At 38.1% G+C, this 16,314-nt stretch overlaps 1 protein-coding gene across 3 annotated transcripts in view; it reads right to left on the bottom strand.

Annotated features, from left to right (window-relative positions):
• Positions 1-2,035: 2,035 nt before the first annotated feature.
• PDGFC (platelet derived growth factor C) overlaps positions 2,036-16,314 on the bottom strand; it is a 253,425-nt gene continuing 239,146 nt past the window's right edge. For all 3 annotated transcript variants that reach the window (XM_024977618.2, XM_002694441.6, XM_005217687.5), the window contains 2 exons: positions 11,253-11,470; positions 2,036-3,567 (listed from right to left, as the gene is read on the bottom strand). In XM_024977618.2, coding sequence (XP_024833386.1) covers positions 3,451-3,567; positions 11,253-11,470 — 335 coding nt within the window. In that variant the 3' untranslated portion in view covers positions 2,036-3,450. The remainder of the gene's footprint in view (positions 3,568-11,252; positions 11,471-16,314) is intronic.

The following is a 16,314-nucleotide window of genomic DNA, read 5'->3' as shown; positions in this document are numbered from 1 at the left end:
CTTCTCATTTTCTTAACAGTGTCCTTTGAAGTACAGAAGGTTTTAATTTAATAATGTCATTTTTCTTTTGTCACAAGTATTTTTGGTGCGTATCTGAGACATGACCAACCACCTAATCTAAGGTCATCAGAAATTTCTCCTGTATGTGTTTCTAAGTGTTTCATACTTTTACCTCTTACATTTAGGTCTTTGATTCATTTTTGACTTAATATCTATACATGGTAGGAGTTAAGGGTTCACATTTATTTTTTTGCATATGGATATCCAGGGGGTCCTGGCACTATTTGTTGAAAAGAATACCTTGTCCCCATCGAGCTGTCTTGGTAGCATTGTCAAGATCAATTGACCATAAATGTTAGAGTTTATTTCTGGACTCTCAGTTATCTGCATGTCTAAAGTATTAGCCTTACCACACTATTTTTATTGTTTCACAGTAAGTTTTGAAATTGGGAACTGTGAGTACTCCAAGTTTGTAGCTCTTTTTCAAGATTTCTTAGCTATTTTGGGTCCTTTGCATTTCCATGAATATTAAGATCAGCTTTCCTGTTTCTTTAAAATGGTAGCTGGGAGTACATATGTATTTCTAAAACAATAAAGTTATTAATCTTAATAGCTATCCTTCCTATGAAACTACTAAGTCTTTTTCTTAAATTGTGTATGCTGCTGCTGCTAAGTCGCTTCAGTCGTGTCTGACTCTGTGTGACCCCATAGACTACAGTCCACCAGGCTCCTGTGTCCCTGGGATTCTCCAAGCAAGAATACTGGAGAGGGTTGCCACTTCCTTCTAAATTTTGTATAGATTTATACTAAATAAAATTACTATAATGGCTTAGAAGTTACAAAGACATTGCATTTAGTGTAAGTGGCTAGGCAAATGCTTTCTGAAGCAGATTACAAAATATAATTAACATTTTAATACACACGGGGGGACATTACTGCAATAGATGAGCACAGGAACAGTGCTCCACAGACAGTGCTAGCATACAAAACAGAAACAGACTCTCAGACACAGAGAACAGACTTGTGATTGCCAAGGGGGAGGAGGAGTAGGGGAGGGGCAAGGGAGAGGGCTGGATTAGGGGTAGCAAACTATTATATACAGGATGGATAAACAACAAGGTCCAACTGTACAGCACAGGAAATTATATTCAATACCCTGTGATAAACTATAATGAAAAAGAATATGAAGAAGAATGTATACATATGTATAACTGAGGCACTTTGCTGTATACCTGAAAATAACATAACATTGCAAATCAATTATACTTCAATTTAAAGAAAAAGCTGGAAATGTTGGATTAAATGCAGTTCCACAGGTCACAGCTATCACATTTCACAGTGTGTTGTTAAGTCTAATAACAGTGGTCAAATGGCCAGATAGAGACGTGGTAGACTTTCCAGGACGGCAGCCAAGCTGTATCTAGTCAGCCTCCAGGCAGCTGGGACAAAATTATGATAATAAGTCAATAATACCGAGTAGGTATTTTCACTTTGTCTTTCACGTGGGTGGGCGCAGGGTAGGACTGTCAGGCGGGAAAGTGCTTGAAAGGCTATTGCCTGGAAGAGCCTGGGACCTAAATGGCCCCCAGGCAAGTTCAAAGGCAGGGCTCAACTGCTGAAGACACCAGCCTGCCTTGAGATCTACTTCTAAAACACAGGCCCACATCTTGATGTGTGCCATGTTAGGTATGTGGATCCATGTGCTAGAGGGGTCTGGGCTCACCCCTTCTAGTATCAGCCACTGAAAATGCAAAGACAGGAGTAGGAAGTTATACTCCCCCATTTCATACCGCCATCTAATCTGTCATCAAGCATTTCATTAATCACACACAACTCCAAGTCACTTGCAACTTAATTTACCACTAATCAGTATCAAGATAACTGAAAAAAAGAAAACTACTGCTCAAAAGCACAGGCGTCCAGAAGCAGGAAAGCCTCACCAGAAATGCTCACTTTTTTGCCTGTCTTTTGAACTGATTTCTCCTTTTGCAAAATAAAAGTAATGGTGACACAAATCTTGCAAACACACACTCAGTTTCTCCCCAAAATAGCTGCATTCTTTTATTTGGTGATTCAATACATTTTTAATTCCAATAGTCACCACATAACCTAGGCACAAGATTCAGCATTGTACAAGCGAAGGATTTGACTGATTTTCTTTTCAAATTGCCAAAGAGTACAATAAGTGAATTGATTAAAGGATATACTTCTGTACATAAAAATATTCATGTATTTATACAAGTGTATGGAACAGAGTTTAAAGATAATCTAACCAGAACATCACAATAAATAGGATGTGTTCCTATAGGACAGCCGAGCATGCTTTGTCAGGAGGTTGTCAAGTCTCTTATTCTCAAGGTGCTTTATGATCTTCTGAGCTGGGCTCACATTTCCCTAAAAAAGGGTTAGAGGTTAGTAACGCCTGGACCTGGATGCCTCTGGGGGTATTCTGCTTTTTTACTTGCATCCCAGTAAGAGGAGTTGAAGACATGATTATTTATTTTCCAAGAGTCTTTGCAACTTACCAAATTCTATCCATTTCCCAATTAATATTTGAAAAAGCAGATTGATCTAAGCTCTAGCACCATACAAGAAGGAAATACATGTATTTTTGTCAGAGCAACAATATTTTATATCATCTTTGTCCCTCTGGCTATAACAATTCTGTTTAGAAAATTTTACCAAGCTAAAAATAGTTGATCTAGGATGTCATAAAAAAGAATATTAAATACCTTTGGTAAAAATAGATATATTTAACAAGATTAGAAAAGCAAACAGTTATAATGTCAAAAGGAGACTATAAAAAATGTACACAATAAAACAAATAAACCAACTTATAAAGTGAAGATAAGGCCACTCTTCTTCTCAGGTTTGTCTGTTCCAAACCATGCATGGAGGTCTCTTCTTCTAAATGGTAGAAATCTGATTAAGAAATATGGAATATCCAGTCTCTCCTATCAGCATGACAAGTTTAATTCATGGCAACACAGTTCCTTTTTAAAACCCATGTTGGTAGAACTTAGAACACTCTTATACATGTGACTAGAAGAAACAATCCGAGATTTCTGTGATTTTAGCCCCAGAGCACAGGGCTTAGAGTTAAGCAAGGCGACAGAACCAGGGGCTCACAGGCAGTGTTTCCTGTGCTGACATGAACCTAGGCCACATCCAGACAAGAGACACAATGCAGCCGAGGGCGCTCATAGGGACTTTGCAACTAACTAGAAATCTACAAGGTTCATTCCTTTTCCCGGCGAGGACGTTCCTCTTGTCGTGGGGCCTCATCTCCAAACAGCCGTTGCACAACCCCTAATTCTGCCCGGTGTCTCCTCTCTCAGAACACGCTGTAAATCCTGAAGATGAAGGGGCCCTGGAGCCAACAGCCGGGACTGTGGATGGAGATAAGGCACAAGTTCCGTCGCAGAGGCAGCCCTGAGCCACCGCGAGGCATTATCCCCCAGGGTTCCCCCTGCACACGCAGTCACACTCTTCATGGTGCTCGAGGGCCACGTCTGTGAGTGACTTATGCAGCCCCCGGACGCCTGTCTTGGGTCTCAACTGAAGGACCTGAAAAGGAACAATGGAAACCACCTTTAAAACCAGGCCATGTCTGCAACTTGTGATTTCATGGACAGGAATGATTTCAGAACAGAATCTCGGGGCCCAACAATGACTTAACACATTTTAATTTCTACTCCTGAAGGCATTATGAACATATTCCCCCACCCTTCAAAGAAATCACAAATGATTATCATCTTTTCATGAAAGGAAAGACCTTTTAATACCAACAATTAGGAAGGAGGCTGCTCAGAATAAATAGACTTGTGGTTGCCAAGGGAGAGAGGGACAGGTGAGGGAATAGATTGAGACTTTGGGATTAGCAGATGCAAACTAGAGTATATAGCGTGGATAAACAACAATGTCCTACTATACTGCATAGGGAACTATAATCAATATCTTGTTATAAACCATAATGGAAAAGAATATGAAAAATAATATATATGTATAACTGAGTCACTTTGCCATACAGCAGAAATTAACACAACATTGGAAATCAACTATACTTCAGTAAAATAAATTAAAAAAAAATAGTCCTTAAATTGAAAGATTCATTATGCCCTCTTTCCCTTACGAATTTAACTGTAATCAGAGGGAATTTCACCTTCTTTAGGTGTTTTGGAAACCACTACTGAACAATTTGTTTTTCTGTTTGTTGTTTTCTTTCATTCATTTATTCACATGCCTAGCAAATATTTATCCTTGGAGCATGGCAGGCAAGTACTGCGATGCTGTGAAAAGAAACCCGACCTGTCTGCAGCTGAGTCTGCTCAATTATGCTGCTCATTAACGTGCTTGGCTACACGTCAAGTCCTCTGTAAACTTGATGAGATGGATTAGATGTACTTCGTCGACAACAGCTCCATCACAGTTAACTTTCTGCAGCTGGGTCCTACTGTGTCGTGTACAGTTGGCAAGAATAACAAGAATGCCTCTATTAAATGAAGTTATTTGCAATTTGGATGGTTGAGATTTTTAACCAGAAATACAGCAAAACAGACACTGATACTAAACACACCCTTTTCAGACTGTGATGAAAGGATACAGCTATGTATTCTGTATGTGATTCTCTGACATATTTGATAAGAACTAACTACTCAACGTATATTACATTTTAGGTCTTATAACAGAAATCACACAAAGTTTTAGAAATTATGTGGCTTTGGCTTATGAAAAGAGCACAAAATAATGTGAAGTTGTGCAGTTTGCTCTCTGACTCTGACACAGATAACTTTGCAGAGCAACTTCTGAAAGACACCATTCTGGAAATATTCATTAATCCAAAATGGCACAAATCGGGTTTTACAGAGGCTTCCCAGGTTGCTCAGTGGTAAAGAACCTACCTGTTAATGCAGGAGACTCGGGTCTGGGAAGACCCCCTGAAGAAGGAAATGGCAACCCTCTCCAGTATTCTTGCCTGGATAATCCCATGGACAGAGGAGCTTGGCAGGTTATAGTTCATGGGGTTGCAAAGAGTTGGACATGACGTAGTAACTAAACAACAACACAACTGGTTTTATGACTGTTTTGCTTAAATATTTAAAAATGAAAAACAAAGAATCATCCTCCCTTTGTAGTATCTGGTCATATCAAAGGTTAATTAGCTGACAATTTTTGAATGCTTACTGGGTATCAGGTGATCTAATAGTTTTCACATACTTTAACTCACTAGAATTCTATGAAGTAATTTATAATTATTAGCCCTAGTTTACACATGAGTGAACAGAAGCTTAGAGAGAATGAGTGACACAGTCACCATCTGTACTTTTGCCAAATGGGAATGATTACAATGATAGATAATAATTTCACCAAGACCCAGAATATTACTAGTCATATACTCTACTTATTTAGTAACTTTCTTCCCAGAGAGATAAACTGCAAAGGCTTATGATAGCCATGAAAAAGAGTAAACTTTTAAAGTAGATTTTCTATGACATTTACAATTCTAGAGTGAAAATTATTCAGACTATTATTTTCATGTGAAACTTAATCCAGTGAGATTAATACAGTATATGTGTTGGTATTGATCTCCCGCTTTTGATCAATATAAGGTGGCATCAAAACCAACTACTTGTAAGATGCTGGCACTATGCCTTATCATCACTCTCAACAAATGGCTTCTGGATCAGGTCAGGTGGATTGATACATTGCAACATTGGCAGTGTCTTTAATTCCTGTGTCCACTTATATATATGATCCCAGTTGGCAGGGGGAAGAATGACCATGACTGGTAAGGGTTAGTAAGACCCCCATATACAGTTCTGCCAGTCTATGTTACACCAGGCTACAACCCAACAACCCTTCCTCCCTCTGCAGAGCTTACCCAAGATGCAGTCACCACATAATTGTCCCCTCTCCACCCCATCTTCATCCACCCATGCCTGTGGATATTTACGAAAGCAAAAGAATCTCATAATGTTCCAAGGGTGTTCAGGTCTTGAATGTGGTGCAGGTTTAATTAGTGTTTTCCCTCTTAATTCCCTTTGACAGCTTGGACTTTGGAAGACACAGAGAGACCTGGAAAATGACTAGCTGGTCTCAGATAATGTTAAAAAGGGTTACTGGTCTTTAGCACAGGGCTTATGATACAGGAAAGAAAAGAAGTAGAAGCATATCTCACAAAGGTGTTGAGGAAGAGACTCAAACTACAATTTTGACTGTGTGAAGAAATAATGCAAGGGAATGCTAAAACTAGAGACTCTGGAGAGAACAGATCAGGCCAGAAAGACCCATCAAGGAACATTGTACGTGTACTACTGTCCCAAATTCTGGGTGGCACAGAGCCTTGGGTGATGGGACACGTTACTAGAGTAAGGCAATTGAGTGATATGATTATTCCCCCCCAAAAAAAACACACAGATCTACACAAGAAAAGACTATGTATTATGAAAAATGAAACTAGAAGTATAAAGATATAAACAAGATGAACGCCGATTAGGGTGACTAAGAACAGGGGAAAGGAGCGATATGTTTGTCAGAATATCTTACGAATGTTTTTGCCAGAAAGAAAATATCGTATCTATGGGCAAAATTCATTAAATCTTTATTGATTATTTGCCATAATCAAAGAATAAGGCTGGACAAGGTGGAGGGTAGAGAAATAAAGCTGAGTGAAAGTGTTAGTCACTCAGTCGCGTCCAACTCTTCGCAAACCCACAGACTGTAGCCCACCAAGCTCCACTGTCCATGGGTTTTCCAGGCAAGAATACTGGAGTAAGTAGCCATTCCCTTCTCCAGGAGATCTTCCTGACCCAGGGATTAAACTTGGCTCGCCTGCATTGCAGGCGGATTCTCTACACTCTGAGTCACCAGAAAAAGCTGAGTGAGACAATCACCAGTATATATGGAGGGCTTGAAATGTGCCAGACCTCATTCTAGGTATTTGTAAGCATCAGCTCCTTGAGTCCTCATAATGAAGCGTGAAGGCTTACAGCTCACATCACAGATGAGGAAATTGAGGGGCCAGGGATTAAGCAATTAGCTCCAAGTCACACAGCCTTGGATTCCCTGCACTTGAGCCTTGCATTGTAATGGGATCTTTATTCTTAATTCTCAATTTGGGAGAAACAAACACAAAGTAATAACAGTTCTCTAACAGAAATATCTTTAAAGTTGCACACATGCAGGAGGATGAACTACAGTTGTGCTGGGATTGACAGGAAACTAAAAAGCGATTCAAGAAAGTTGTAACATCTAGGTTTGCTGCTGCTGCTAAGTCACTTCAGTCGTGTCCGACCACCTAGACGGCAGCCCACCAGGCTCCCCCATCCCTGAGATTCTCCAGGCAAGAACACTGGAGTGGGTTGCCATTTCCTTCTCCAATGCATGAAAGTGAAAAGTGAAAGTGAAGTCACTCAGTTGTGTCCAACTCTTAGCGACCCCATGGACTGCATCCTACCAGGCTCCTCCATCCATAGGATTTTCCAGGCAAGAGTACTGGAGTGAGGTGCCATTGCCTTCTCCGAACATCTAGGTTTACACATACATGAAACCCCTGTCTTGCTTTTCTGAAAATTTGTTTTTTGGAGACAGGGAAATTAAGAAAACATTTTTTGTTTTTGGCTAAAATGGCTTCAAATAAAGAATATCTGATTTTAGATACAAAAGCAATAAAAATCTAATTTGATAATATTTAATCAAAATATAACATTGTTATATTTTATGATTTTTTAATATAAATTTATTTGTTTTAATTGGAGGCTAATTACTTTACAATATTGTATTGGTCTTGCCATACATCAACATGAATCTGCCATCGGTGTACACGTGTTCCCCATCCTGAACCCCCCTCCCACCTCCCTCCCCACAAAGAACTAAACAGACATTTCTCCAAAGAAGACATACAGATGGCTGGCAAACACAGTTTATGATATTTTTAAGTTTGTGAAAACCCAATGAAAATGTTAAAGGAAGTCAAAAGAGGGACTTATTCAGTTATATTTGTAGTGACACAAATAGATACACTTCAGCTTAATATGTAGGCAAGCTGCATAAAAGAGCCGGATGAAAGAGAGAAAAAATAAAACTTCTAAGCTCTGTCTTTGCTTCTGCTTTCTCCACGAAGTAGAATAATCTTTAAACTGAAAACTGGACCAAGGATCATCAAAAAGAATGAAAGCCTTCACTTTAAATAAGTCTGTTGATGTATGGCAAAATCAATACAATATTGTAAAGTAATTCGCCTCTAATTAAAATTAAATTAAAAAAATAAATAAGTCTAGATCTTGATTAATGGTATTAAATAACAATGATTTTAGAAATGTTATATTATGTTTTGAAAAAGTTCATTTATTTAGAAGTAATACTAAATTGACTAGCCTCAGAACACACAAAGTATAAGGCTGAGAAAAAATTAGGGCTCAAGAACTATGAATTACACCAAACAAATAATCTTTTTTTGTAGGCTAATTTGATTGCTAAAAAAAAAATAGTATCAAAGAAAATTTTATAATTCCAACAAAACATTGAAAAAATTAAGACAGGATTAGGTTGGCTATATCTGTGAGAAATGTGGAATTGGTAATCATATAATTATATCTGTGCACATACACATTAGAGATATTTGTGGGAAATGTACTCCATGATCTTACAACTAGATAAACACGCACAGTTGTGTAAGTGTGGACATACAGGTAGTGCACACAATCAACCCCACTTGCAGGCTGGAGAGAATGAATCAATGCCCTTCTGAAGAGTACTAGTGCAGAAGCTCTGCCCATGGCCTTTCCCCACAGAAGAATTTTACCTGAGACTTTAAAACAGATATTGCACACTCTGTGGCAACTTTCTAGATAACTCTGAAACTAATGGTATTTGAAAATAAATTTACAAGTATAGGATGGAGGAGGATCCTCTTGATCTGAGGACTGATTCAGCAGCCCCAAAGCCTGACATGGACTCAGCATCTGATAAGCTTGTTTAGAAAAGCTCACAAGACTCCTCTGGCTTTTATAGCTCTTCACAAGTTGGGTCATAAACCCAAGACTTGTTGGCTAAATCATGTCCCCGAATACACTTTCCTTAGTAAGTACCTGCTTTAGAAAGTTCAAAATTGAATAATTTTAGGTGGGGAAAGAGTCACTCCAGTTTATCTCCTACTTTAATCACATCCTTTTACATTATACCAATCAATTCTAATATCAGCCTACCATTGAGGCATTTTGACTTTAACATGTTTTAGAACGAGACCCTGTGGGCCACTCCCCCACTCCATGTCCTCATTTTGTCTTTTGTCTGTAGAAAAACTATTCAAAGAATAAATTTAATAGGAGAAGTGAGAAAATGCAGAAAGTAAACAGTCAAGTAAAACAAAATAATAATAGTTCAGTCATTAATCAAAGTCAAGGACCTTTAGAGTTCTTCCTCAAGGGCTATAGATAGTATCCTGAGCCATATCCTTTGAGCTGTTTTCCAGACACCAGGTAAAAGAACTTAACAATATGCTCCCCATAAGCACAAGCATATAGACTCTAGACCAGTTGGAACCAGAAGGTTAATGATGCTGACTTCTGATGACCTTACCACCAACCAATCTGAAGAAAGTTCATGAGCTGAAACCATTTCCCTTACCCCGTCTTTAAAAACCTTTTCCTGAAGGCCTTCGGGTGTTCAATCCTTTTAAACGATAACTACCTGGACTCCTTGTTTGGCACCTATAATAAACATTGTATTTCCTGTACTACAAGCTGGGTCAAAAGACTGACTTTACTGCTCGGGAGGGCAAGCAACTCAAGTTTGGTTCAGTAATAGAACTGCCATGTGAAGGGTTTTTTCTCAACTAAATTCCCAGTTCTCAGAGTAGCAACAAAGCCATCCCCTGGGCAGAGTGGGACTGGGGTTCCTCCTGAAACAGAAATGGAGGGTGTTTCTGGCACAAGGGTCTCTAGATGCATGTGGAATATGAGAGCAAGCAGTCCTACTTATTTTCCAGACTGCCAGTTTGGGATGTTATCTTCTAAAAACTGTCATCTAATAATTGTCAGAGAATAAAACCATTAGGAAAAATCAATCCTAGTTTGCATTTTTGTAGGCTAAGTGTACTGATGATAGTTACAGCAAGTTAATAATACACCTGGGGTAGAAACAGGGACCTTCTATTCTGGAATTCAGTGCTTTTTTCCTATTTAGTCAACTGCCCACACAATACCAGGGAAGAGCTGGGCAGCCCTGTCACATGAGTGCAGTTTATGATATGACATATTCAGATTACCCAGCAAATGTGGGTTCTGCTGGTGTCTTCATATATAAGAAAAATCATTTCATTTATTAAGTAGATATTTATTTTGTGCCATTCTCTTATTTAGCAGAAAAAATAAAAACAAATGAAGCCATACTGAAATGAAGTTAGGAGGCAGACCTTGGTTTGGTTTTGTAAAAATTAAAGTTTTTAAAACATGTTTTGTAAAGACTAAAGTTGAGCCATCAAAAAGGGATTGCTTCCTGATGTGTGAAAGCTATGTGCTGCTAGAGAGGGTGGCGGGGGGTATAACTGGGGATAATTAATAAGAATTTTAAATGTTTAAGCTCTAACATTACCAAGGCTCTGAAAACCAAAAATTACCAATATTTCCTATTGTATTTTCCTTAATTACATAGGATAAAGATATAGAAAGACGAAGAATCCATGCAGGTTTAACATACTATTTGGGGCCACATGAATAATAGGAAGACACAATATAAAAGATGAATAATAGGAAGACACAATATAAAAGATGAATAATAGGCAGTATAATATGAATATACTCTTGGGATTTATGTGTTAGCACTGTCCCAAATGGAAAAATAAACATCAAAGATCTATTTCCTCCAAAACAGACCATAATTTACCTCCAAGTTGTCTTTAAAATATTTTCCCTTGATATTTTGAAAAGGTGAAAATTTCATCCATTTTTCCCCATCCAGAAGAACATATTGTGCTTTTTCTATGAGGAAAAAGTCCCCTGATCACCCGTGATTATCCATTTGGAGGACAAGCTGTCCAAATCCTTCATGTCTGGCTTTCTGAGTTCAAGGTTCTAATTTTTTAAAGTAATAAATAAAAACAGGAAGTCTTCTGTAAACCTTGGTTTGGTTTTGTTTGGTTTCCCTGAAGATGACCTCTCCTTTAAAACAAGCCTTCTCTGGTGCACTGCTTTATGATATTCTGGGACACAACCCCCAACTTGAAAGACCAGGAAAGGCAAGGACGTCCGTACCTCGTGATACTTCTTGGTGACCTTGCTGGGGACACACTGACACTCGCTGCAGGTGTGCAGGCAGCACGCGCAGTTCCCGCCACAGCGCTTCACCAGGAGGCAGCCAGGCCAGAAGATGGTGTCGGTCCTCTTCAGCTCCTCCCGGACGGACACGGAGAAGTTGCGGGGCGTGCAGCTGTAGAGCCGCACCTCCTCCTTGAGCAGGTTCAGGTCCACCACTGCGGGGCACACAGGGAGCCAAGAGGAGGTGAGCTCTGAGCCTGACGCACTTCACTTAGCTCTTTTTTTTCTCACACAGAAATCTATTTCATGAACCATCACCTTAACAATAACCCTAATTATTTAACCAGGTCTTAGGGTGATGCAGCTTGTGGGCTGGACTATTTTATGGCAAACAGAGCTTACTTGTGACCCAGGGATGGTTGAGAGGTAGCATTGTGCAGAATTGATGGAGCCAACAGAAACAGTTAAGAGCTAAACATAGGAAACTTTACAGGAAAAATGGGGCTACATCTTCTAACCTTTGGAAGAAAAGCAAATATGGGACACATTGGAGGGAAGAAAAGAATGTAAAATGAATGCTTTGACGAAAAAATAAATCCATGTTTTAAAAGGATGACAAGCTCATGCAATGAATGAAGAATGAAGTTTAGAAACTTGCTGGCAGAACTTTGCACGAATCATAGAATGTGAAAAGGAATGAAGAAAATGAGTTTTTGAAGACAACTGAGTGGACCAGGAATGAAAAAGAAGACACATTTTAAAAGAGCAGGAGTTGCTGGAAAGCATTGCTTCTGGCATGTTGATTAGCTTATGGACTTGGAAATTTAGTTTAACTAGACACCTTCAGATTTGTAGTCTCCTTTTAATGGATGGAAGTAATGTCTAATTTATAACCATTGCCTCTATTCTTTTAGTAACTTGGTTAACTATGTTGTGCTTTATTCTTTAGAATACCTACTTATGAAGAGGAAAAAAATATCCTTTTATTAATTGTTGCAGTAAATTCTCAAAGAACCATTGCCTTTAACTACAAGATGACATTGCCTCAGTTAAATTGTATCAGAATAACATGTCACATTTAGTATGAACTTATATATAAAATATGAAGTAGTTGATAATTACTAGGATAAGCATTTCTAAAATGATCTTAATTTCTGGTTTAAGGATTTGCTTTTTCACCTAGAAATATTCGAATAAAAGTAATTCCAATAAAACTGAAGTTTTGAATAATATATAATCCATCAGAGTTTTTTCCGTCAGTTCAGTTCAGTTCAGTCACTTAGTCGTGTCCAACTCTTTGCGACCCCATGAACCGCAGCATGCCAGGCCTCCCGGTCCATCACCAGCTCCTGGAGTTTACCCAAACTCATGTCTACTGAGTTGGTGACACCATCTAACCACTTCATCTTTTGTTGTCCCCTTTTCCTCCTGCCTTCAATCTTTCCCAACATCAGGGTCATTTCAAATGAGTCAGCTCTTCGCATCAGCTGGCCAAAATATTGGAGCTTCACCTTCAACTTCAGTCCTTCCAAAGAATACCCAGGACTGATTTCCTTTAGGATGGACTGGTTTGATCTCTTTGCAGTCCAAGGGACTCCCAAGAGTCTTTTACAACACCACAGTTCAAAAGTATCAATTCTTCCATGCTCAGTTTTCTTTATAGTCCAACTCTCATATCCATACATGACTACTGGAAAAACCATAACCTTGACTAGACGGATCTTTGTTGAAAAGTAATGTCTCTGCTTTTGAATATGCTGTCTAGGTTGGTCATGACTTTCCTTCCAAGGAGTAAGCGTCTTTTAACTTCATGGCTGCAGTCACCATCTGCAGTGATTTTGGAGCCCCCCAAAATAAAGTCAGCCACTGTTTTCACTGTTTACCCATCTATTTGCCATGAAGCGACAGGACTGGATGCCATGATCTTCGTTTTCTGAATGTTGAGCTTTAAGCCAACTTTTTCACTCTCCCGTTTCACTTGCATCAAGAGGCTTTTTAGTTCCTCTTCACTTTCTGCCATAAGGGTGGTATCATCTGCACATCTGAGGTTATTGATATTTCTACCAGCAATCTTGATTCCAGCTTGTGCTTCCTCCAGTCCAGCATTTCTCATGATGTACTCTGCATAGAAGTTAAATAAGCAGGGTGACAATATACAACCTTGATGAACTCCTTTTCCTATTTGGAACCAGTCTGTTGTTCCATGTCCAGTTCTAACTGTTGCTGTCTGACCTTCATACAGATTTCTCAAGAGGCAGGTCAGGTGGTCTGGTATTCCCATCTCTTTCAGAATTTTCCACAGTTTATTGTGATCCACACAGTCAAAGGCTTTGGCATAGTCAATAAAGCAGAAACAGATGTGTTTCTGGAACTCTCTTGCTTTTTCCATGATCCAGCAGATGTTGGCAATTTGATCTCTGGTTCCTCTGCCTTTTCTAAAACCAGCTTGAACATCTGGAAGTTCACGGTTCACGTATCGCTGAAGCCTGGCTTGGAGATTTGAGCATTACTTTACTAGCATGTGAGATGAGTGCAATTGTGTGGTAGTTTGAGCATTCCTTGGCATTGCCTTTCTTTGGGATTGGAATGAAAACTGACCTTTTCCAGTCCTGTGGCCACTGCTGAGTTTCCAAATTTGCTGACATATTGAGTGCAGCACTTTCACAGCATCTTTCAGGATTTGAAATAGCTCAACTGGAATTCCATCATCTCTACTAGCTTTATTCGTAGTGATACTTCCTCAGGCCTGCTTGACTTCACATTCCAGGATGTCTGGCTCTAGATGAGTGAACACACCATTGTGATTATCTTGGTCATGAAGATCTTTTTTGTATAGTTCTTCTGTGTATTCTTGCCACCTCTTCTTAATAGCTTCTGCTTCTGTTAAGATCCATACCATTTCTGTCCTTTACTGGGCCCATCTTTGCATGAAATGTTCCCTTGGTATCCCTAATTTTCTTGAAGAGATCTCTAGTCTTTCCTATTCTATTGTTTTCCTCTATTTCTTTGCATTGATCACTGAGGAAGGCTTTCCTATCTCTCCTTGCTATTCTTTGGAACTCTGCATTCAAATGGGTATATCTTTCCTTTTCTCCTTTGCTTTTCGCTTCTCTTCTATTCACAGCTATTTGTAAGGCCTCCTCAGACAGCCATTTTGCTTTTTGCATTTGTTTTATTAAAATTCAGGAACATTATCTAAAATATAAGAGCTATGTTAAATATATATTCATTTTACTGACAACAAAATAAATAATATTTTCTGGCCAAAGTTAAGTTCAGATAATAATCCAGTTGTAAAAATTAACTGACTAATATTTGAAAATATTTTTAAAATGACAAGGTAAGTAAGAATCAAATGCTTGCTTTCTTTAGCTATGTTTTACTTGTGTATGTGGTCAAGTTTTTCTAAAATGTCAAAATAAGTCAAGGTAAGTATTTTTAAGAAACACATACAAGATTCTGTATATGCAGTTGTAAATTATAAACACATGTAAACTATACAGTTGACTAAAATTTGTCAAGAACAGGGAAATACCAAGGAAATGGTAATTTAGTAGATTCATTTCAGCCTCATTCAACTAAAATTTTTTTTTTCCAATTCAACAGAAAAATTACTCTTTTATTTGAATATCTAAAGTTTTCCCTTTCATCTGAAAACTGATCCTGTGTAAGTAAAACTTTTAAATATTTAAGAGGAAATGAATTCATTCTTTTAAGTGCCATTAAAGACCAACTTAGTTCTAATAAAATTAATGAGATAATTAGTTTAAGTGATGTCACCTGTTTTATCTGATTTCATTTTGCTGGACTAACAATCTATGTACATACTGCTCTTTAACTGTCAATGCTGTATAGGAGTGTCTTTGAATCTTTTCTCTAGAAGTTAATATCTAGGCAAGAAGCGAGAAAACCTAAAACAGACACACACATACAAAAGCCAGTTGCCAAAGTTTTTAATGCTTATTTAAGATTTATACTTCTTTAGAATGTGAATGAAGCTCTTAGCTTTCAAAGGATATTCATCTACCTCAAAGAGTTTTAAACATACTATTTCATGCAACTAGAAAATGAGACTGTATATGTTCCCTTTAAAATGTTTACTTAACCACAATAAAAGGTTAGATGGATTTCCCAAGTGAACCAAGTTATGATACCTGCTACAATGTGAAAATTTAAACAGACTTTCAACTTAGCTTCCACTCATCTATCATGTTTGACACAAAAGTCAAAAGCCCTTTTTAAGTACTAGTTAAGCCTGACTTAAAAAAAAATGAGTTTTTCTTTTCTGTAGTAGGAAGATATGAATGAATACACTGAATTGGAGGAAGAAAGGGAAAATAAAGAAACGGAAAGACATGAATGCAGTCTACTCTGGGCTAAAGAAGGACTTTAAATTTAGCATATGTTATTTGAAATTTATGATTCCTACTGCTAGGACTTCAAACTCATCTAAGCTTCATTAAAATAAGTCATGTGACTATAATTGGTGTCACGAATTCATCAAATATTGTGTAGAACACCTAAGCAAAAAAAAAAAAAGGGGGGGGGGGAGAAAAACAGAGAAAGATCATGCATCAACACACACTTTTGTATAACTTTACTATTATGAAGTTTCCCTCTACAAAATATTTGTAAAGTAAACTTAGCCTTCAGATGCTTTTTCTTTTTGTGACTACTAAGACGATGCATGCATTAGCTTGTCTTTCTAAAGAATGAAGATGTGAAGCTTGTCATCAATGAACACTGTTTTTCTAATACCTATTTTCTTGTTCAGATTCATAAATATTGCAAGTTGTACTAAAAAGGAGAACACTGGTTAAGGAAAAAAACAAAAAAAACAAAAACCATGATCACATTTTACTTTGTCAGTGTTCATTCTTTTAAGACATTCAGCCCATGGAAATTCTATGACTGTATTGCAATCTGAGGGTGGTCTTTCTAAGATGAATGTGGTAACACTGTGATATGTTTATTCTATGGAAAATCTCTTTCGATGTCTAATTAGAAGCTTTTAAACGTTTTACTCCTCGTTCCTTTGTAGAGAGACTCTGGGGAGGGG

The sequence above is a fragment of the Bos taurus genome, chromosome 17 (assembly GCF_002263795.3).
Source record: "Bos taurus isolate L1 Dominette 01449 registration number 42190680 breed Hereford chromosome 17, ARS-UCD2.0, whole genome shotgun sequence".
Classification (NCBI taxonomy): domain Eukaryota; kingdom Metazoa; phylum Chordata; class Mammalia; order Artiodactyla; family Bovidae; genus Bos; species Bos taurus.
Note: the sequence above shows the minus strand (reverse complement) of the source record. Positions and strands in the feature narration are given on the sequence as shown.